This window comes from Lethenteron reissneri, unplaced genomic scaffold (genome assembly GCF_015708825.2).
Source record: "Lethenteron reissneri isolate LAM-NWPU_2019-01 unplaced genomic scaffold, ASM1570882v1 scaffold_1243, whole genome shotgun sequence".
Taxonomy (NCBI): Eukaryota; Metazoa; Chordata; class Hyperoartia; order Petromyzontiformes; family Petromyzontidae; genus Lethenteron; species Lethenteron reissneri.
In genome coordinates this window covers 1-23407 of record NW_026890941.1, presented here as the reverse complement: position 1 = coordinate 23407, position 23407 = coordinate 1, and the positions used below count along the sequence as shown (strand labels likewise).

Here is a 23407-nt window from a genome sequence, read left to right as displayed (position 1 = left end):
CTGCCCAGCGCGCCGCAGACTCGGGTTTTGCAGATCTCCGGGAGCACGACCGAAAATAATGATAAATAAAAACCACCGATACTCGCCACTTGGCCTCATGCCCACAGAGGTTTTGGCAAACCGTCGTGCCGATGTCCGCGTTGAGCAAAACTGCAAGGCACATGGACAGGATTCATTCGATCTTGAGGGTGCGACCGGTCGAAATTTACTTGAGGGTGAGGTTACATTTTCTTGCGGTCAGGTTAAAAAAAAGTTAAAATGCACGGGCACAATCGCAAAAACCTTCCGTTGTTCGGATGGCTTCCGTTTACGAGTGGTACGAGCCCACACGCAGGCTTGGTTACAGGCGCTGTGAGGTTAGACGCTGCATGGGTGCAATGCAAATGATGCTCCAATTTACAGGTGGTAAATTAGGGTCTTGCCGTGGAGTGGGAATTAATCTCGGCAAGCGAATTGGTTAGATTTCCAGTCTCGGGAATTTTAAGGTGAAATATCCAGACAGGAACAACTGTGTGGAAATGGTTCCTGCCATAACAATGTGGAATTTTCTTTACTACTTGCTGTCAAACAAGTTAAGCGCCGCCCGGCACATTTAAACCTAACTCAGGAGTTGTAATGCAACGCCCAACTGCTACAAGGCAATATGGTAGAATACTGATAATAATGATGCCGCCATTAATTTAATTGTTAAGAAAATCTCGCAAACCCTATGCTAAAAAAATCCAGGCGTGTATCCGACCAAATCCATTTTGAACCTTTATTCCAAGAAATCGGAATACATGAAAACCCCGCTGAAGAGACGGGTCAGAAACCTACTTGCTGTGCTGTCCACCCTCCACACCCTCGTGGGGGGGGGGTCACAAACCCGGCGTCCCCGAGGAGATGTGGCAGCAAATTCCCGGCGCGTCCCAGCCGGCACGATCGGCCGCACGATTCCGATCAACTCGGCACGCGGGTGCGGACGAGACGACCATATAATTCGGCAACCGAGGGCACAACGACCGACGAGACGGCGGCGTCACCCGTCCGGCGCCGGGTACGCCCGGTTCAGCGTCACCTCCACGCAATCGGCCCCAAGCCGGCACTGCTCAAGCACGAACAGCATCCTCCGGCCGGCGAGAGGCGATGCCGATTCGGTGACCTGCAGCGGCGAAACCCCGGGCGGCACGCTGCCGTGCGCCAGAATCTCCAGCAGCCCGGCACGCTCCTCGGCCAACGGGCACGCGGCCCGGCGGTCCCCGCGGTCCCACACCGGCACGAACGGCACGTCCAGCGCCACCTTGCGGTCCAGCCCCAGCAGCGTCATCACGAAGTAGCCGACGAGATCGCACGCCGGGCGGAAGGCTCCGGCGTCGGGCGCGGCGTCCGCGGGCAGGCTGGCGCGGCGTGCCGGCTGCAGGTTGCAGAGCTCGCGCTGAGCGTCGCGCCGCTCGTGGTCGTAGCGCCGCATCACGGCCTCGGCCGGCAGCTCGCCCAGGCGCAGGTGGTCGGCGAGGACGAGCTGAGAACCGGACCAATCGTTGGTCTCCCACAGGGCCTTGGCGGAGTTAGGCTCGCGCGCCGCGGGACCCCGCGCCGGCAGGATCTCTCGCGACGCGGCCAGCATCGTCCCGCGCTCGGGACCGGCCGTAGTCTCCGCCGACGGCGCGAACAAGTTGGCGACGCTCCCTTCGTTCGCGTTCACCGGGGCGCCGGGCGGCCCGGGCTGTCGATGGTTTCCCACGACGTTGTCGAGCCTCGGCTTCTTCTTCGCGGCGCCGTGACTGGCGACGGCCGCCCGCGGCTCCGTTTTCCTCGAGCGCAGGTTGTAGCTGCGCCACTCGACCACCTGCGCGGAGGTCAGCGGGACGTCGTCCTCGTCCTCCGTCTCATCCTCCGCTTGCGATGGCTGCACCGCCGCCGCCGCCGCCGCCTCCTCCGCCGCCTCCACGCCCCAGAAAGACGCCGAGGGCGACGCGTCGTGCACGCCGTTCTCCTGCCCACCCGCCCCCTCGCTCAGCTCCACGTAGCGCACCTCCGCGATGGTGCCCTGAACCACCAGGCGCTTCTGCTCGCGGTAGTGCAGCCGGGCCACCTCCGAGCGCAGTTCCTCCAGCGGGGTGACGGTGAGCGCCGTCGGCCGTCCCGCGGCGAACTCCGCCAGCGTCGTGGGCAGCGGCGGGAAGACGTAGCACCCGCCCACCGCCGAGCGGGCCAAGAAATCGTCGTCCGCGATGCCGCAGCACCACTGCGCCACCTCGAGCACCGCGGGCTCGGCGGCGTACGGCTTGCCGGCGTGCTGGCCCGAGACGAACACCTGGCTCTCGACGGACGTGGTGAGGTAGGGCCCGCCGAGGCCGTGCCTGACGCGCATCTGCGTGCACACGACGAGCGTGGCGGGCCGCAGGAGGTCGTGCACGTCGGGCTGCGACGTGGCGAAGAGCTGCAGCACGAAGGGCTCCTCGCTGCTGGCGTCCACCGCGTGCACCCAGCGGCACACCCAGAAGTCGTCGCGCGCACGCCACGGGTTCTCCTTCTTGCGGATGCGCTCCTGGCGCCCCACGAACGACACCAGGCCGACCACGTCGCACGCGCGGTCGGCCGGCAGCGAGCCGAGGTCTCGGCGGCGGGTGAAGCAGTAGCGCCCCTCGGGCAGGTGCCAGGCCGGGTCCACGTGGCGCGGGTGCACGACCCGGATGTCGGCGGCCGGGTTTCGCGAGTTCAGGTTGATCTCGAACTTCTTGAACACGGGCAGGCCCAGGTCGTAGACGTCAGGCCAGGTGCGGCACGCGAAGGCGTCCTTCAGCATGTAGTCGCCCAGAACGAGCGCCTGGCCGGGCTGCAGGCAGCGGAACCACTCGGGGCACAGCTCGTTCCACAGGACGGCGGGCACCACGCCCGTGCCGTCGCACACCTCCAGGTAGACGCGGTAGGGCCACGGCCGCAGCCTGTCCACGCGGCCAAAGTGCAGCAGCCGCGACTTGTGCAGCAGCCGCACAACGAGCGGGAGGCCCCTGGCGCCCGACGCGGCGGCCTCCGCGAGGCTCCGGACGGTGGCACGGCGCGCCGGCCGCACCGGCACGTCCTCTGCCGTCGCCTCCTCCCACCGCTGCCCGTGGTAGTCCTCGCTGTTCCACAGGGGCAGGTAGTAGTCGCGCGCCGCTCCCAGGGGCTTGTCCGCGCACGACGCCCCCCGGGCCCAGGGCAGGGCCTCGGCGTCGGCGCCCACCAGCAGGCGGGAGCGCTCCGCCGTCACCTCGGCGTCGGCGATGACGGGGAAACGGACGCCGACCACCAAGCGCTCGGCCGTGCCGACGTCGTAGCGGAGGACGAGCAGCTCGCAGCCCGCCTTCAGCCGGTTCGTGTGCACCAGGTGGATCAGCCGGAGCGCCAGCGAGCACTTGAGCCGGCGCTCGCCGTCCGTCACCGTGACGTCGTAGGCGAAGCTGGGCTGCGGAGGCTGGTGCTCGCCGTGCTCCTGCGGCACCTTTAGATCGCGCAGGTAGCGCTCGACGGCGACCACGGCGACGGACGAGGGCTCCACGTTCACCTCCATGCTCTGCAGGTCGTCGAGCGTCGCGGTCAGGCGCGCCAACGGGGTGGGTTCCAGCGGCGGCAATGACGCGGGGGGTTCGGCGGAGTCGGCCATCGTCGAACGCGACGGCGGCAGTAACCGAAGGGGCGGCTCGGCACTGAAGGGTTCAAGGCGCCGGTGCAGCGTCTGCCGTCTCGCCGAAGTGCCTTGCGCGCCGAGAAGCTTGCGACGTCATCCCCCGCAGCGTTTGCCTGACCAGAGCTGAGGCTGAGAAAAAAAAAGAGAATTTGGCCACACGATGCCACTGGTACGTTCCTGAAGGACGACTGAGACTAAAGGTGTCTTCTTGGGGAAGGGCATAAACTGTTGGGAAGTTGAAATATATAACAGGGGTTATTACGCGGGTGGAGTCACACCACAGCCGGTTTACATCGGGGATGAGTTGCTGAAAGACACGACGGCGAATGTCGCGATGACGTAAAGCCAAGCGTTGATTACCATATAAACACATAGGCTTTTGCGACCAATATCATCCATAACAGGTTTTTTTGAAGGTTAGAAATATAAATGTCTTTAAACCCACGTCCACGCGACAAAGCCAAATAGCCAGGTTTGTCACGTAAACAGAACATGCCAATTTGTTACTAGTACATCATACCGGTGTGTTGGAAAACAAAGCCACAACATTTACAGGGTTATGTTTATGGATTTGTTTGATTAGGTTTAGGGGTATGAGTGAGGGTTATGGGTTAGGCTTGGAGTTTCTGGATATGGTTTGGAGTTAGGGCTTAGGGTTTTGGACTTGGGGGTTAGGATGTAGGGTTTAGGGCTAAATTCTGGGTTTGGAATTATGGTTAGGGTTTAGAGTTAGAGGTTAGAGTTAAGGTTTACGGTTACGTGTTATATAGGCTTTTCTTTACCACTAGATCAATGCCTTCGCAATCTATATAGGTTCATCGTGGGGGGTGGTGGGGGGTGGGGTTCTGACCATACTTCACCACGCTGGTCAATGCGTAATGACCATACTTCACCACGCTGGTCAATGCGTAATGACCATACTTCACCACGCTGGTCTATGCGTAATGACCATACTTCACCACGCTGGTCTATGCGTAATGACCATACTTCACCACGCTGGTCAATGAGTAATGACCATACTTCACCACGCTGGTCAATGCGTAATGACCATACTTCACCACGCTGGTTTATGCGTAATGACCATACTTCACCACGCTGGTCTATGCGTAATGACCATACTTCACCACGCTGGTCTATGCGTAATGATCATACTTCACCACGCTAGTCTATGCGTAATGACCATACTTCACCACGCTGGTCTATGCGTAATGACCATACTTCACCACGCTGGTCAATGAGTAATGACCATACTTCACCACGCTGGTCAATGCGTAATGACCATACTTCACCACGCTGGTCTATGCAGGGGTTGGGATGTGGATTCTGACCATACTTCACCACGCTGGTCTGTGCTGGTGTTGGTATGTAGATTGACCATACTTCACCACACTGGTCAATGCGTAATGACCATACTTCACCGCGCTGGTCTACGCAAGGGGTTGGTTGACATCACTCGCCACTGATGCGAGCCGTGTGTGTGTGTCTGTGTGCTGATAGGGCAAGTCCCGCTTACACACCCAAACCGCACTGCAGCACAATTAGCTACGCTGACGATATCCCTGCCGCTAGGATCAAGCGAGATGCTGTGGGTGTCGTTCACTAACATCGAGTGTAGAGAGAATAGAAGAGGGACACACGCAGCTTTACCCGCCGGTGGTGATGATGGGTCTTGTCCCGTAGGCCGCAACGCATTCGCCTGTCCGGCACGCGTGGCCCCAGGTCGTTACACCACCACCACCACACACGCCAATAAAGTTGTCGTCGTTGTTGTTGTTACGAAAGGAGATGTTAATGTGGAACAACTTAACCGGATTTAAACTCGGCCCGGAATCGCCGCACTAAAAATTGCCGATTTTTTAAAATTAAAAATACGCAACGGAGCGAGCGACTTTTCACGGCCACTTAATTGCTTTAATCGTCCTTATATATGTCCTTACACACGTATATAATAAGAAGGTGTTACGTTTAATGAACTTAATAATCGCGGTTCTGTGGGAACTCTGAGGGGATGCTCAAAACCGCGGGGGAAAACGCGCGGCCGCGTCTCGATTCAAACTATCCGAGCGGTGACGTCACCTCTGCCACTAGTGACGTCACGTCACCTCTACCACCCCGTGATGTCATGTCAATACCTCCCCACCGCTCGTGACGTCACGTAATCCCACCGACCGCCAGTGACGTCACGTCACGTCCATATCACCCGTGGCGTCATGTCACCCCTCCCACTTCCCGCACGCCGCGGACCAATGGCATTTGAGCTAAATTAATCACTAATGACGTCAGAATCTTTATTGACGATCAAATCGAATATTCATTGATGATCAATACGTCAGAATATTTATTGATTATCAATACATCAAAATCATTATTTATTATTCATACGTCATAATCTGCATTGACGATCAATACGTTATAATCTGTATTGATGATTAATACGGCAGAATCTGCATTGATCAAATACGTCACAATCTGCATTGAATGTCAATACGTTATAATCTGTATTGATGATTAATAGGTCATAATCTGCATTGATTACCAATACGTCAGAATCTGGATTGATTACCAATACGTCAGAATCTGCATTGCAATAAAAAATTTGTAAACCATATTTTTTACATGCTATGTTTCGGCTTGGCTCTAATTGTCCACGCTCAACTCACGTTGCCTGTAAATCTCCACGGCCACTGACGTTATGGCAAGCTTCGGGCCCACTTCCTGGAGTCGTGGAGTTCTGCCATTACTAGTACGGTTGTGCGCCTTTTGGCGTCATCTGGTCCAACACCATGTGAGACTAGGCTCTAAGGAAAGCTGTCTCGGGTGTGGACCAATCAATTTCAAGGACAGTGCTTATACATTATCAGAGTTATGTTTTTTGTTTGCATTCCGACCGCAGGTATTGTGATCAATGCAAACATGACTCCTTGTAAAAAAAAAGGTGTCAGTTTTGTTGCCAGATAAAAGGGTAAAAAAACTATTATCATATTTTTTCTTCTGGCAAATGAGGTTCCAATGGTGTAAATGCTTACCCCGAGCTCTCATACTCTGATGGTGCATTGTCTTTGAGTTGTGCGCCTTTTGGCGTCATCTGGTCCAACACCGTGTGAGACTAGGCTCTAAGGAAAGCTGTCTCGGGTGTGGACCAATCAACTTCAAGGACAGTGCATACATTATCAGAGTTGTGTTTTTTGTTTGCATTCCGACCGCAGGTATTGTGGTCAATGCAAACATGACGTCTTATATAAAAAAAATAAGTATAACCCGTAAAAACAAAGTTTTTCACTATAAATCCTTTATATGCGTGGCAGCGAACTTAATATAAAGGATTTAAAAATATATTCGCCTGTGGAGGACGCGGGGATCGATCCCGCGACCTTTGGCATGGGAAGCGAGGGCGCTACCAACTGCGCTACTCCGCCACGGCCTGTGGAGGAGTTACGCTCTGGGCCCTTATACTGTGACATTCAGTCAAAGCGATGAATGAGTTCTATTTTAATATATATACAATATTTTTTTTTTGCCTAAAAAGTGTAACATTTTTAGAATTTTTTTTCACGAACATTAATTGTCTGGCACAACGAGTATGTGTGGAAAATGTCAGCTCGATTGGATCACGGGAAGTGGGTTAAAAAACGACTGAAAGATTTGCACGGTCCTAAGCAAGCAAGCAAGCACGCAAGCACGCAAGCAAGCAAGCAAGCAAGCGAACTTAATATAAAGGATTTAAAAATATATACGCCTGTGGAGGACGCAGGGATCGATCCCGCGACCTTTGGCATGGGAAGCGAGGGCGCTACCAACTGCGCTACTCCGCCACGGCCTGTGGAGGGGTTACGCTCTGGGCTCTTACACTCTGACGTTCAGCCAAAGCCATGAATGCGTTCTATTTGAATATATGTAAAAAAAAACATTTTTGCCTAAAAAGTGTTAAATTTTGGGAATTTCTTTTCACGAACAATAATTGTCTGGCACAACGAGTCTGTGTGGAAAATGTCAGCTCGATTGGATCACGGGAAGTGGGTTAAAAAACGACCGAAAGATTTGCACGGTTCTAAGTGTAATGCGGGCGTAAACGGCCCTCCGGAGGTGACGTCATGAGGGGAGGAGTTAGGTCACGTGGGGGGGAGAGGGGTTAAGCTATAGAGGGAGGGGAACCGGAAGAGGAGGGGGAGTGACGGGGGACCAGGAACGAGAGAGGCCACGAAGGGCGAAAGCGGAGTGTGGCGAGATCGCCACGGACACGAGGGAGCGAGGATCGGCACCGTCGGCCAGCGGTGACCGACCCGAAGCAGCGAGGAGGCTGCAGTCAGCAGCGGGGCTGCCTACGGAGTCAGCAGCGGGTCTGCACACGGAGTAGCAGCCAAGAGGGTCTGCATATAGAGTAAGCAGCGGGGATCTGCATAGGGAGTCAGCAGCGAGTCTGCAGGGAGAGGACGGAGGTTACAATAGAGAAAGGAGAGAGTCTGCGGGGAGAGGAAGGAGGCTACAATAGCGATAGCAGCCGGGGGCTACAAATACAGTGTCTATAAGAGAGTGCCGTGTGGGAGAAGACAAGAACCCAATAAAGGACACAAAGTCAGAGAGAAGCGTCTGAGTCCTTTTATTACACTGGAGTCAGAAGTGAAACGGCATGGCGAAACAATTGAGGAAAAAGAATATTCCATCTCCGGCGTCGGCTTCATCTTCCGACGACGACGATCTTCCTCCTGCAGTCGGCTTGACTTCGGCAGAGGAAGAGATCCGTGAGGGTCCGGGTGTCGAGGAGGTTGCCGCGTCGTCGGACCCATCTGCTCCAAAGGACGCAGATTTAAGATGGACCCAGATGGCGGAGCAACTGGTAACTCTCAAAAACGTCATCACACAGTTGTGTGACCTTGTCACGCCAAGGGCGGCGTTGGAAGGTGATGGTGGTGATCGGCAGGAGCCCGGGTCGTCTTCGATGGCGCCGCCATCGGCCACGCGGCGCGAAGACGCCATCTTGGGCGTGGCGCACCACGGAAAGCGGGAAGCCGCCATTTTGGGACCGCCGCGACGGTCGGCCGCCATCTTGTCGACACCGCGTTGCGACGCCTTGTTGAATTTACCACCGGAGGAGTCAGCGGCGGAAGGAAGCAAGCCAAGGAGTCGCAGTCGTCACCTAACAACCGTCAAAGAATTCTCCATCGGTGGCGATGGAGTGCGTTCGCCTGTAGATTTTGGCGGCGGTACGTACAGCGAGATGGACGGACGCTGAGGCACTGGAGGTGCTTCCGACTCTTCTTGATGATGAATCCGTTCGTTTTTTTCGCTCCATAAAAGCTGCGAAGAAGAAGACTCTGCGAGGGGTGTTCGATGAAATGGCGGACGCGTACGAGCCACCGGATGACGCCCATCGCCGATTCGTGCAACGGCAACGCGCACCTGAGGAGTCACCGGTGGCGTATAGGGGCGCCGTGTTGGAACTTGCTATGGCCGCTTACCCGGAGACGGAGCCTGACCTGCTGGAACCTCTCATCCTGGGGAAGATGTTGGAGTTGTCCCGAGATCTTGGCATTCCTATGCCGGCGTGCGGTCATGAAAAGCTCACGTCCCGGGCCGCAGCTAAGTGTCTGGACGCCCAGTTTAATCTCCGCCGCTGGAAACAGGTCACGGCGTGGATGGGTGGTCCTATCGTCGAAGGGGGTGCCGTAGGGTGGGACCCTACAAAGGCCGTGTACGTGCTGGATGGGAGCGGCCAGAAGGAGTTGTCGGCTGCCTCTGCTCCGTGGCCGGCCCAAAGCGGGCGGGGCCGCGGGCCGCGCCGCCGGTGCGGCCGCGTCGGGACGGGGTGCCCGCTGCGCGCCGCACCGACGTCGAGTGCTTCCGCTGCGGGCGTCGGGGCCATTATGCCAGGGACTGCTGGGCCCGTGTTCCGGGTCCGCCCCAGCAGGAGGCCTCGACAGCGGACGCTCCAAAGAAAGATCCTCCAGCACAGGCAAGTCGGTGCGCACCAGACACCCGGCAAGGCCCGACACCTCACTCATCGCCGTTGTTGTGCGACGCGGATGTTGTTACATACGGGAGGCCAGTGTCTGCGCCTTGTCGCTCGATAACGCAGTGGCGTAAGCTGGCTCGGCGGGTTGTCGCGGCCGCTACCGGTTCGTCCACTGTACCTGGGTCGATCCAAGAGGTGGACGTACGCATTTTGGTGGATTCCGGTGCGTCCGCGACCATTATTTCGGATGTGATATTCCATCTTTTGAACATCCCACCGGGGGCCGTTAGGCCGGCTTACGCTTCCTGCATCGCTGCAAACGGGGGTAGTATGGGCATCGTGGGCCAGGTGGACGCTAACATTTCTATCGGGGGAGTCTCGGCCTCGGGCGTTGTGTTAATTTCGAGGTCCCTGGCGGTTCCTTGCCTGTTGGGTACTGATTTTTTGGCTAAGATGCCCATTCTAATTCGAATCAATGAAAATTGCATTGAACTACTGGGGGGCCGGAAATTGGCATTTTTACAGTCCGCCTGGGGGCGACCGGCTCCTGTCGCCCAGGTGCAGGCGTTATCGGAAGTTTCGGTTGATATTCCACCTGGCTCGCAGATGCTCATTCCCTTACGATATCGGAAGCCGATTCCGGGTCGGCAGGATGCTTTTGGGATTTTGCTGTCGCCGTCCGCCGCTGTTACGGGCGGATTGGCGCTAGTGGGGGCGCAAACTATTGTCCGTCCAGATCAGCGGCCGTTTTTGCAGGTGCTTAATGCGAGTACTGAAAGCGTGTGTGTGCCGGCTGGTACCGTTGTGGCACATGCCACCACGGCGTTTACGGCTCAGAGTGATCTGCCGGACGGAGGGCTGGTGGGTGGTGTTTCACACGATGGAGGAGTGGATGATCGTTGGATCGCTGAATTGTGTGGGGAAAATTCGGCCCTTTCCGGCGAACAGCGTTGTGCGATTCATAAATTATTATCGAGTTATTCGGATGTGTTTAGCTCCGACGATTTGGACTTGGGACGCACCTCGCTGCTTTATCATCATATCGACACAGGGGACGCTGCACCTATCCGCTTGAACTCGCGTCGGATGAGTCCGGCTGAGCGTGAGCATGTTCGAGGGGCAGTGGATGACATGTTGAAAGCGGATATTATATCTCCGTCTAATAGCCCGTGGGGCGCGCCTGTTGTGTTGGTTAAAAAGAAGGATGGTAAATTGCGATTTTGTGTGGATTTTCGTAAGGTGAATAAAGTGTCGGTGGCAGATACGCATCCCCTGCCGCGTATGGACGATTCTCTCGACGCCTTGTCAGGGGCTAAGTTTTTTTCAACGCTAGATCTCTCTTCGGGCTTCTGGCAGCTCCCCCTTGACGAGCCCTCGCGAGAAAAGACTGCTTTCCGTACGCCGCAGGGGTTATTCCAATTTAACTGTCTTCCGATGGGGTTGAATGCGGCCCCTGCCACTTTTCAGAGGTTGATGGAGTTGGTATTAACGGGGTTGCAGTGGGAGACATGTCTGATTTATTTAGATGATATTATTGTCTTCAGCCGCACATTTGATGAGCATTTACTGCGGTTGGAGGCTGTATTCACCAGAATGCGTTCTGCTAAATTGAAATTCAAGCCAAAGAAATGTCACCTACTGCAACACTCCGTTCGATACTTGGGACATATTGTTAGTGCGGACGGGGTGGCCACGGATCCGGAGAAAACTGCGTGTGTCCGTGATTGGGCAACCCCGGCCACGGTGGGTGATGTGCGTCGGTTTTTGGGGTTCGCCTCGTATTATCGGAGGTTTGTTCCGAATTTTGCTACTATCGCGAGGCCTTTGCATCTCCTTACTGGGAAGGGACACAAATTTGCTTGGGGACCGCCGGAGGAGGCGGCGTTTCGGAGCCTGCGCGATTTACTGGCTACTGCACCGACGTTGGATTATCCGGATTTTGAACATCCTTTCATTCTGGATACGGATGCAAGTGACACTGGTATTGGGGCGGTGTTGTCCCAGTCGAAAGGTGGAGTTGAGCGCGTTGTGGCGTATGGGAGTCGGGTTTTGTCGCCCGCGGAGACCCGCTACTGCGTCACTCGCAGGGAACTTTTGGCCATTGTTTTTTTTCTCCGCCAATTTCGACCGTATCTGTACGGTCGGTCGTTTATTGTCCGCACGGACCATGCGGCCTTGCAGTATGCACTTAAGATGGACCAGCCATCCGGACAATTGGCGAGGTGGCTGGACACGCTGCAAGAATTTTCCTTCCAAATTCATCATCGGAAGGGTGTGCGTCACGCTAATGCGGACGCACTTTCCAGGTTGCCGCAAAAATCCCCTTGCGCGTGTGCGTCGGGGACGCATAGGTGTGGACTGATTCAGCTCCCCCCTCAGCCTGTCACGCTGGCGGTGGATGTTCTTGAAACTCCGCTTACACCGGGACCAGTTGATGGGGGACCGGCTGATGGGATTTTGTGTCTCCCGAGGTCTGTGTGGATTCGGGAGCAGATGTTGGATAATTCCTTGGTGACGTTACGAAAGCAAACGGAGAAGGCAAGTAAGGGACTCGGTGCGGGTGGTGTACCGGAAACTGCTCTCCAAGATGGGTTGCTGATGTGGAGGGAAGGGATACAGGAACGCTGGCGTCTCGTTGTACCGGCGTCATTGCAGTACGAATTGATTAGATCTCTGCATTGTGATACACTTTTACATCTGGGGGTGCAGAAAACCCTATTGACGCTGCAGCGAGACTATTATTGGCACGGCATGACGACAGATGTCGTCGGTCACGTTTGCGCGTGTCCCGATTGTGCCCGCCGTAAGCCGCCTAAACATCCATATGTTCCGCCGATACAATCGATTCAAGTATCTCGAGTTAATGAGCTGGTGGCGTTAGATATTTTGGGACCCTTTCCGCCATCCGCTAGGGGAAATAAGTATTTACTGGTGGGGGTGGAGTACCTCTCCCGCTGGCCGATGGCCTGGCCTTTGCCTGACCAGTCAGCGGCGTCTATCACTGACGCCTTTCTATTTGGGTATGTAATGGACAAGGGGGCGCCGGAGAGGCTCCTTACAGATCAAGGCCGAAATTTTTCGTCTAAATTGTTGGGGGAGGTGTGTGCGGCTCTTGGAACTAAAAAGATACGGACATCCCCCTACCACCCACAAACGGATGGTATGGTGGAACGGTTAAATCGGACCCTGTCCGCCATGCTGTGCCATACAATCGGGGAAAATCAAGCTGATTGGGATTTGCATATCCCTGGGGTGCTTTCGGCGTATCGCATGATGCCGCATGCGGCTACTGGATACTCGCCGTTCTTTCTTATGTACGGCCGGGAAAATGTTCCGCCGATTACTGAGCAGTTGGGAACCGGTGCGAGGGGACCTGTTAAGCCTCTTCCTGAGTATATTCAGGACAACGTTCGCCGTGTCACTGCGGCGAGGGAAAGGGCCCGCATGGCTACGGCCAAAGCTCAGGCCAGGAATGAGCGGTGTGCTCGACGTTCAAAGGGGGAGTGCCCCTGGAAAACGGGGGACCTTGCCTGGCTTCATTGCCCACAGGTGCGGCCAGGTACCTCTCCTAAATTACATAAACCATGGCAAGGTCCGGTCCGCCTCATTGAGGTTCCCAACCCTCAGTCGGCGCGGGTTCGGGTTGGTTCGCGGCGCTGGTTCGTGCATACATCCCGGTTGAACCGTACATTGCCCCGCGACCGGAAGCGTCATCTCCCGAGGTTGCCTTGCCGGGGTCTGTTGCTGCCGACTCGCCCTTGCCTGTGCATGCTGACCTTGCAAGAGCGCCTGTCGTACCCCTTACAGACAAGCCGGCCGTGACGCCGCAGGAGGGAGGACGTTCCGCTCGTGGGATGCCGACCGGAGCCACAGAAACTACGGGACCTGCAGCTCTTCCTGTCCCTCCGCGGACGCGATTACGGGACGTCTCTGAACGCAACCGGGACGGTGGCGGCCCTTCAATGGCGGCGGATGAACTTGCTCCTGTCGCCCTTAAAACCCTGCCACGTTCCCGCTCGGCGGGTGGGCTGCCGACCGTCCGGGACGGCCCGGCTACCCGTACTCGCTCGAAATCCCTCACGTTTCGTTAAATTGTGTTGTGTTGTGTTCTTGTTATATTGTTGTTGCATGCTTCGTGTCTTTTTACGTGTCGGTCCTTTACACCCGCATTGCTTGTCAAGTTGCATTTCAGCCGAGGTCGGCTGGATTTTCTCGATGGGGGAGGGTGATGTAATGCGGGCGTAAACGGCCCTCCGGAGGTGACGTCATGAGGGGAGGAGTTAGGTCACGTGGGGGGGAGAGGGGTTAAGCTATAGAGGGAGGGGAACCGGAAGAGGAGGGGGAGTGACGGGGGACCAGGAACGAGAGAGGCCACGAAGGGCGAAAGCGGAGTGTGGCGAGATCGCCACGGACACGAGGGAGCGAGGATCGGCACCGTCGGCCAGCGGTGACCGACCCGAAGCAGCGAGGAGGCTGCAGTCAGCAGCGGGGCTGCCTACGGAGTCAGCAGCGGGTCTGCACAGGGAGTAGCAGCCAAGAGGGTCTGCATATAGAGTAAGCAGCGGGGATCTGCATAGGGAGTCAGCAGCGAGTCTGCAGGGAGAGGACGGAGGTTACAATAGAGAAAGGAGAGAGTCTGCGGGGAGAGGAAGGAGGCTACAATAGCGATAGCAGCCGGGGCTACAAATACAGTGTCTATAAGAGAGTGCCGTGTGGGAGAAGACAAGAACCCAATAAAGGACACGAAGTCAGAGAGAAGCGTCTGAGTCCTTTTATTACATAAGCAAGCACGCAAGCAAGCAAACTTAATATAAAGGATTTAAAAACCCCAAGTGTCTCCATATTGTTCACTACACTCTTCAAGAACAATGATAATAGCCAATTCCATGTCATTCTCGACACGGTGTGTAGCGAGTGAACGCGAGTGGTGGCTACACGAGGAGGCGACTTGGCGAGCTGAGTCCCCAGCGCGCGGCGAGCTCAGCGGGTGGCGCGTGGCACGCGGCGGCGTCTCGGGGTCGCGGGTTCGAGCCCCACGCTGGGCGCCACGCAGTTCATTTATTTCTATCGCAAAACACCAACATCCTTCGCGTCTCTTAGAACCCCGCGTCAAGATGACAACAAGAAGCAACGTTTAGACAAAATATAAACCACAACAAGTCGTCTTGTGAGCCATGTAAGCGCGTAACAACGACTGCTTCATCACTCAAAGCTGCTCTAGAGGAGTTGTACACCCCGAGCTGTCACTGATATTCAGTGGCCTCAAAGTATGACCTGTCTTCTTGGTTCTTTCGCTAAAGTCAAGTAGAAGGGAAGCATTCAGACGCTGTCTCCCCGACAGACCTGGTCTTCATCTGAGGACGGCTGCTTGCGTTGTGGCCGAAACGTCGTGAGAATTATTTTATTTTTATTATTTTATTACTTCCCTTCTACGTGACTTTACCGAAAGAACCAAGAAGATGAATCGCTGCAGTCACGAAAGCTTTAAATCAAAGTATGACCTGTGTTTTGATTTAGTGCGCTGATCTTAAAGGTGCATTGAGAAATTATAATTCTGCGACTGCTGCTCCTGCTGCTGCTGCTGTAGTGGAGAGACTCGTGCAGCAGCAGCAGCTGTGGCTGCAGGTTCTGCTGGTACGTGTTGTTTATGAAGTTTATTGTGAAAACTCCGTCACAGTTCCTATGACCTGCACTGTTTCATTGCTTTCATGGCTTTATTTTGGTGATTTCGAAAAGTGTATTGGTTTATCCATGTTTGTGTTGTTGTTGTAGTACAGAGTTAGACTGATGGCCTTAATCTAAGTTGTCTTGTGGTTGTTGTTGTTGTTGTTTGACTTGCATCCCACTGGGATGTTTGCACAGTGTTGGTGTGTAACGGTGCTTTCTCTGCAATATTTTGCTGTCTTTTCTTGGATTTTCTGTTTAAACTTAGTCGCACATTCACTTTAAGATGTTTTTTTGTTTGTTGCGGTTGCACCCGATTCAAGAGCCGAATGGCTCACAGGGCTTGTACCTACTACTGTACATGAACTTGAACTACTTTGGCGCAAAGCAAGAACAACAACAACACAGCCAATCGCCGTCACTCCCTTGTTGCTAGGTCAACTGTATTCATATTAATGATGAAGGTTTTATATATTTATTTACTTTAGCCGCAGATGTTTTGCCGGTCAGAGCAAAGAACTTGTGTGCAGCGTGACAAACAGTGTACAGCAGCAAGCCTTGAATGTTGCGTGCGTTGGCAGATGAGATTATTGTCATAATAAAGTAACACGCGTGTGGTGTAGAAGCTGGTAATCATTGCAAGTTTTTTTTTATAACGGGAACAGCAAAACGAAACGTAAGTAACTGAGAAGACGTTAAAGTGAACTTAGCACTAATATATGACTGTAAGGCAAAATCAAGAGCGGCAGTTTTCTGAGAACAGACGAACACGTGTTGTACACCAGTAAGAGCATCAATACTGCAGCTGCTGCAGCTGCTGTTACATTTCAAACCGACCATTTGAAATCCACGACGATTTCTCAGACTCCTACAATATTTAATCTTTCGTGTAAAAAAAAAATCATTCTTGGAGCTGCAGAAGAAGGGACAGTCCACCATCAACCAACCCGCCCCCCACCACCACCACCTTGTAACGAAAAGGGCCCCCCACGACCCCAGAAGGAATGGAGTTGATGTGTGGCGAGGCAGCTGGCATCAAGAGGGCTTTAGTAGATCCCCACCTCCTGCACGACAAGAGGGTTTTGTCCAACTTGCTGAGCTTGGAGGAGCGATACGTGCCCAGGGCGTCGTACTTCAAGTGCGGCGTGCAGACCGACATCCAGCCCTTCATGAGAAGGACGCTCGCCACGTGGATGCTGGAGGTAGCGTGGTGTCATCAACGTCATCATCGCCACCAACATCATCGCCATCATCAACATCACTATCATCATCATCACTATCATAATCATCACTATCATAATCATCACTATCATCACCACCAACATCATCACTATCATAATCATCACTATCACCATCATCATCACTATCATAATCGTCACTATCATAATCATCACTATCACCACCACCACCATCATCACTATCATAATCATCACTATCACCACCATCATCATCATCACTATCACCACCAACATCACTATCATAATCATCACTATCATAATCATCATCATCATCACTATCACCACCATCATCATCACCACCACCATCATCATCACTATCATAATCATCATCACTATCATCACTATCACCACCACCATCATCATCACTATCACCACCAACATCATCACTATCACCACCAACATCATCATCACCACCACCATCATCATCACATCATATCATCATCACTATCATCATCACTATCACCACCACCATCATCATCACTATCACCACATCATCATCACTATCACCACCACATCATCACTATCACCACCACAATCACTATCACCACCATCATCATCACTATCACCACCACCATCAGTAGGGTGAGTGAGTGGGTGGGACGGTGAGTGGGTGGGTGAGTGGGGGGTGAGTGAGTGGGTGAATGGGTGGGTGAGTGGGTGGGTGAGAGGGGGGGTGAGTGGGGGGGTGAGTGGGAGGGTGAGTGGGGGGTGAGTGAGTGGGTGAATGGGTGGGTGAGTGGGTGGGTGAGAGGGGGGGTGAGTGGGGGAGTGAGTGGGTGGGTGAGTGGGGGGGTGAGTGAGTGGGTGAATGGGTGGGTGAGTGGGTGGGTGAGAGGGGGGGTGAGTGGGGGGGTGAGTGGGAGGGTGAGTGGGGGGGTGAGTGAGTGGGTGAATGGGTGGGTGAGTGGGTGGGTGAGAGGGGGGGTGAGTGGGGGGGTGAGTGGGAGGGTGAGTGGGGGGGTGAGTGAGTGGGTGAATGGGTGGGTGAGTGGGTGGGTGAGAGGGGGGGTGAGTGGGGGGGTGAGTGGGAGGGTGAGTGGGGGGGTGAGTGAGTGGGTGAATGGGTGGGTGAGTGGGTGGGTGAATGGGTGGGTGAGTGGGTGGGTGAGAGGGTGGGTGAGTGGGTGAGTGAGGGGGAGTGAGTGGGTGGGTGAGAGGGTGGGTGAGTGGGTGAGTGAGGGGGAGTGAGTGGGTGGGTGAGAGGGGGGGGGGTGAGTCTGGGGGAGTGAGTGGGTGGGTGAGAGGGGGGGTGAGTGAGTGGGTGAGTGGGGGGGAGTGGGTGGGGGGGGTGAGAGGGGGGGTGAGTGGGGGGTGAGTGGGTGGGTGAGTGGGGGAGAGTGAGTGGGTGGGTGAGGGGGTGAGTGAGTGGGTGGGTGAGTTGGTGAGTGGGTGAGTGGGGGGGTTGAGTGAGTGGGGGGGGTGAGTGGGTTCATAGCGCTCACGGCCAACACCAGTGACGATTATCTGAACCGGTCCTGGGCCTCCCCTAGGTCGACTCAGCCTCAAATGAGTACTTGGTGCGGTGTGTAAATATCGCCACTGGGGAGACAAAGGCGGTCGGGCGTGGTGCTGGCCACCCACCCCCTCGTGTACCGTTCCGGCCTTCATAGGTGCTACTCGCTAACAGCACTTGCCCCTACAGTCTGTTAAGGCTACACGGGGGATCTTTGTCTGTGTGTGCACGTGTACATATTTGCCGCGAGTGTACATAGTTAATGTCTGTATACTGTAGATGCAGGTAACGTGAAATAAAATATGCGCGTCGTTAATTGTGAACGTGAACACGTGTTTGTGTGTGTGTTAGTGATGTACTGTGTGTGTGTTAGTGATGTACTGTGTGTGGTTAGTGATGTACTGTGTGTGTGTTAGTGATGTACTGTGTGTGTGTTAGTGATGTACTGTGTGTGTGTTAGTGATGTACTGTGTGTGTGTTAGTGATGTACTGTGTGTGTGTTAGTGATGTACTGTGTGTGTGTTAGTGATGTACTGTGTGTGTGTTAGTGATGTACTGTGTGTGTGTTAGTGATGTACTGTGTGTGTGTTAGTGATGTACTGTGTGTGTGTTAGTGATGTACTGTGTGTGTGTTAGTGATGTACTGTGTGTGTGTTAGTGATGTACTGTGTGTGTGTTAGTGATGTACTGTGTGTGTGTTAGTGATGTACTGTGTGTGTGTTAGTGATGTACTGTGTGTGTGTTAGTGATGTACTGTGTGTGTGTTAGTGATGTACTGTGTGTGTGTTAGTGATGTACTGTGTGTGTGTTAGTGATGTACTGTGTGTGTGTTAGTGATGTACTGTGTGTGTGTTAGTGATGTACTGTGTGTGTGTTAGTGATTTACTGTGTGTGTGTTAGTGATGTACTGTGTGTGTGTTAGTGATGTACTGTGTGTGTGTTAGTGATGTACTGTGTGTGTGTTAGTGATGTACTGGTGTGTGTTAGTGATGTACTGTGTTGTGTTAGTGATGTACTGTGTGTGTGTTAGTGATGTACTGTGTGTGGTTAGTGATGTACTGTGTGTGTGTTAGTGATGTACTGTGTGTGTGTTAGTGATGTACTGTGGTGTGTTAGTGATGTACTGTGTGTGTGTTAGTGATGTACTGTGTGTGTGTTAGTGATGTACTGTGTGTGTTTAGTGATGTACTGTGTGTGTGTTAGTGATGTACTGTGTGTGTTAGTGATGTACTGTGTGTGTGTTAGTGATGTACTGTGTGTGTTAGTGATGTACTGTGTGTGTGTTAGTGATGTACTGTGTGTGTGTTAGTGATGTACTGTGTGTGTGTTAGTGATGTACTGGTGTGTTAGTGATGTTGTGTCTGTGGGTTAGTGATGTACTGTGTGTGTGTTAGTGATGTAGTGGTGTGTTAGTGATGTACTGTGTGTGGTTAGTGATGTACTGTGTGTGTTAGTGATGTACTGTGTGTGTTAGTGATGTACTGTGTGTGTGTTAGTGATGTACTGTGTGTGTGTTAGTGATGTACTGTGTGTGTGTTAGTGATGTACTGTGTGTGTGTTAGTGATGTACTGTGTGTGTGTTAGTGATGTACTGTGTGTGTGTAGTGATGTACTGTGTGTGTGTTAGTGATGTACTGTGTGTGTGTTAGTGATGTTGTGTGTGTGTTAGTGATGTACTGTGTGTGTGTTAGTGATGTACTGTGTGTGTGTTAGTGATGTACTGTGTGTGTGTTAGTGATGTACTGTGTGTGTGTTAGTGATGTACTGTGTGTGTGCGCTGGTTAGTGCGTTGTCAACATTAGTGGCTACACACGCACACACACAGCTACAGACAGTGCAGCAAACACGGCGTGGTTTGCATCTCCGTTGAACTCAAAAGGATAAAAAAACAACCTGGTACCGGTAGGAACCTCCTGGTTACACCAGCCCACAGGGGATTATTGTGTCCGTCGTGCAGGGAGGGGCTGGGTGGGGAGGGAGGGAGGGGCTGGGTGGGGCTGGGTAGGGGGTGTGAGGGGTTGGGCTGGGTGGGGAGGGGTGGGGGAGGGTGGGAGGGGCCTGCGTGGGGAGGGGCTGGATGGGAGGGTGGGGTGGGGCGGGTGGGGAGGGGCTGGGCTGGGTGGGGGGTTGGAGGAAGGGGAGGGGTTGGGCTGGGTGGGGAGGGGGCTTGGATGGGGAGGGTTGAGCTGGGTGGAGAAGAGAGGGTGGGGCTGGGTGGGGGAGGGGCTAGGTGGGGAGGGTGGGGCTGGGTGGGGGAGGGGAGGGTGGAGCTGGGTGGGGAGGGTGGGGAGGGGCTGGGGCTGGGTGGGGGGTTGGAGGAGAGGGGAGGGTGGGGATGGAGGGTGGGGCTGGGTGGGGGGGGGTCAGGGTCTCACCACACCACCCCACACACACAAAGAGTGGGGGTCAGGGGTCAGGGTCCCACCCCACGCACCACCAACCCACCAACCCCCCCCACTTTGGTTGGCCCGATTGTTGCGACTGTGACCTGAATTCATTTCGGAGCGAACGTGTCTCAGGAATTCAGGGACCGTCTCTCTTCTGCCAGGGACAAGCCCCTGTTGCTGTTACCAGCGCTTACCAATCTTTCTCTCGTGTCATCGCTTAACACTGTCGCTTGAATGCATCTTGCGACAACGACAACAACAACAAAAGCCAACATTAAATACAGTAAAACCTTGGATTTTGAGCATAATTCGTTCGCTTGTAATCCAAAGCACTCGTTCATCAGTTGTGATCACGTGACGTTCTGCAGACAAAGCGTACACTACATGTACTACTCGTATTGCAAGACCACTCGCCTCGTTTATCAAATTAATATTTATTTTTAAAAATGTTGCTCGTCTTGCAAAACACTCGCAGACCAAGTTTACTCGCAATCCAAGGTTTTGCTTGAAAATATGTATACACTTTGCATATGTGGTGTGCGTGTAATATACACGCTTGGTTATCTCACTTGGGGTTTGCAACATCTTGAATTTATGCTGCACATGTTAAGCTACACAACGTTAATTTCGATTTAAAGCTGCATTTCCCATAAATATGCTAAATTCCTCTTGATATGCAAATTCCCTTTGTCAAGGCGCTCTTCCCCCTCCAACCCAGCTTAATATACGCTGCCAAGCCTGGTGGTGTTTCATTCAGACGCTGTCTTTCCCGACAGACCTGTTCTTCACCTGAGGACGGCTGCTTGCCGAAACGTCGTGAGAATTTTTCATTAAAGAAAATATGTTTTATTTTTATTATTTTATTATTTCCCTTCTGCGTGACTTTACCGAAAGAACCAAGAAGACTACACAACGTTATTGATTGCCGTTTTGTATTTGCAAAAACAAAAGATCTCCTTTTTTAACCGGAGTCGCGTGTTGTTTTTCCCTTTTCGGCGCGCAACTTTGTCGTAGGTATGTGAAGACCAGCGGTGCGAAGAGGAGGTCTTCACCTTGGCAATGAATTATTTGGACCGGTATTTGGCCGTGATGCCGACCAAAAAAAGCCACCTTCAATTACTCGGAGCCGCGTGCATGTTCCTGGCTTCCAAGCTCCGAGAAACGATCCACCTGACCGCCGAAAAGCTGTGCACCTACACGGACAACTCCATCAGACTCCAAGAGCTGCTGGTGACGAGATTTGAAACCCGACCACACAAAGCGGCTTTTCAATTCCCCTTTTCCCTGCTCTGTTTACTAATTTTCTACAGCCATAAGACCTAATTTTTCCAGCAACAAACTGACACCTTTTTTGTTACAAGGAGTCATATTTGCATTGACCACAATACCTGCGGTCGGAAAGCAAACAACAAACACAACTCTGATAATATATGCACTGACCCTTTTATCTGACAAGTTTGTTGCCAGATAAAAGGGTAAAAAACAATGCTCATATTTGCTACTGGCCAATGAGATTCCAATGGTGTAAATGCTTTACCCCGAGCTCTCATACTCTGATGGTGCGTTGTCTTTGAGTTGTGCGCCTTTGGCGTCATCTGGTCCAACACCATGTGAGACTAGGCTCCAGGAAAGCTGTCTCGGGTGTGGACCAATCAACGTCAAGGACAGTGCGTACATTATCAGAGTTGTGTTTTTCTTTGCATTCCGACCGCAGGTATTGTGGTCAATGCAAACATGACTCCTTGTAAAAAAAGGTGTCAGTTTTGTTGCCAGATAAAAGGGTAAAAAACAATTATCATATTTGCTACTGGCAAATGAGGTTCCAATGGTGTAAATGCTTACCCCGAGCTCTCATACTCTGATGGTGCATTGTCTTTGAGTTGTGCGCCTTTTGGCATCATCTGGTCCAACACCATGTGAGACTAGGCTCTAAGGAAAGCTGTCTCGGGTGTGGACCAATCAACTTCAAGGACAGTGCATACATTATCAGAGTTGTCGTTTTTGTTTGCATTACGACTGCAAGGTATTGCGGTCAATGCAAACCACGACTTCTTGTAAAAAAAGGTGTCAGTTTTGTTGCCAGATAAAAGGGAATAAAAAACCAATGATCATATTTTGCTGCTGGCAAATGAGGTTCCAATAGTCTAATTCTTCCATTTAGTGAGCTTATAATGATTCCGCTCTGTTACAATATTAGCCGTTGGAACTTGAAAGAAATTATATGAAACCGCCATCTTCCGACGTCCTCGCACAGTCCTGCGCGCTCTTCCTCGAAAAGAATAAATTGTCAAAAAATTAACCCGTAAAAACAAAGTTTTTCACTATAAATCCTTTATATGCGTGGCATCGGAGCGGCTAGAGTCATCTCGTCCTCTGGCTTGAGATGGCTGCCACCTATGGGTCAGATGATTGTCTCGCAGCATTAAACAATTGGTAATTAAATATTAAAAAATTTCTCCCTAAAAAGTGTAAAATTTAGGAATTTTTTTTCAGGAAAATGCATTGTCACGCACAACGAGTCTGTGTGCAAAATGTCAGCTCGATTGGATCACGGGAAGTGGGTTAAAACACGACCGAAACATTTGCACGGTCCTAAGCAAGCACGCAAGCAAGCGAACTTAATATAAAGGATTTAAAAAATTCCCTAAACAGTGTAAAATTTTGGGGGAAAAATTCACGAAAATTGTCACGCACAACGAGTCTGTGTGCAAAATGTCAGCTCGATTGGATCACGGGAAGTGTGTTAAAAAAACGACCGAAAGATTTGCACGGTCCTAAGCAAGCACGCAAGCAAGCGAACTTAATATAAAGGATTTAAAAAATCGGCGCTTCGGGGGTGGGTGGGTGGGTGGGGGGCACCGGATGAAACATCGGCAGAGCCAGCTGTAACGCCTTCTTGCGTCTTCTTCCACGTCTGGCAGGACATGGAGCGACTGGTGCTGTGCCGGCTGAGATGGGACTTGGCTGCCGTAACGCCGCACGACTACTTGGAGCACATCCTCAGCGAGCTGCCCGTGCCGGCCGAGAAGCTTCAGCTCCTCCGCAAGCACACGTACACCTTCA

The 23407-nt window shown here is 53.1% G+C and overlaps 2 protein-coding genes across 2 annotated transcripts; one reads left to right on the top strand and one right to left on the bottom strand.

Moving 5' to 3' along the window:
* Positions 1–743: 743 nt before the first annotated feature.
* Positions 744–5729, bottom strand: LOC133361811 (RPA-related protein RADX-like). Its single transcript, XM_061580805.1, has 2 exons — positions 5300–5729; positions 744–3781 (listed from the first exon to the last, which is right to left on the bottom strand). The coding sequence occupies exon 2, from the start codon at positions 3626–3628 to the stop codon at positions 1019–1021; it is 2610 nt and encodes an 869-aa protein (XP_061436789.1). The 5' UTR covers positions 3629–3781; positions 5300–5729; the 3' UTR covers positions 744–1018.
* A 10541-nt stretch (positions 5730–16270) lies between these two features.
* LOC133361810 (G1/S-specific cyclin-D2-like) lies at positions 16271–23400 on the top strand (the record flags this gene model as incomplete). The annotated part of the gene is made up of 3 exons (XM_061580804.1): positions 16271–16468; positions 21359–21574; positions 23266–23400. Coding segments are annotated over exons 1-3 (549 nt in total), but the record flags the coding sequence as incomplete, so codon positions are not given.
* Between the last annotated feature and the right edge of the window lie 7 nt (positions 23401–23407).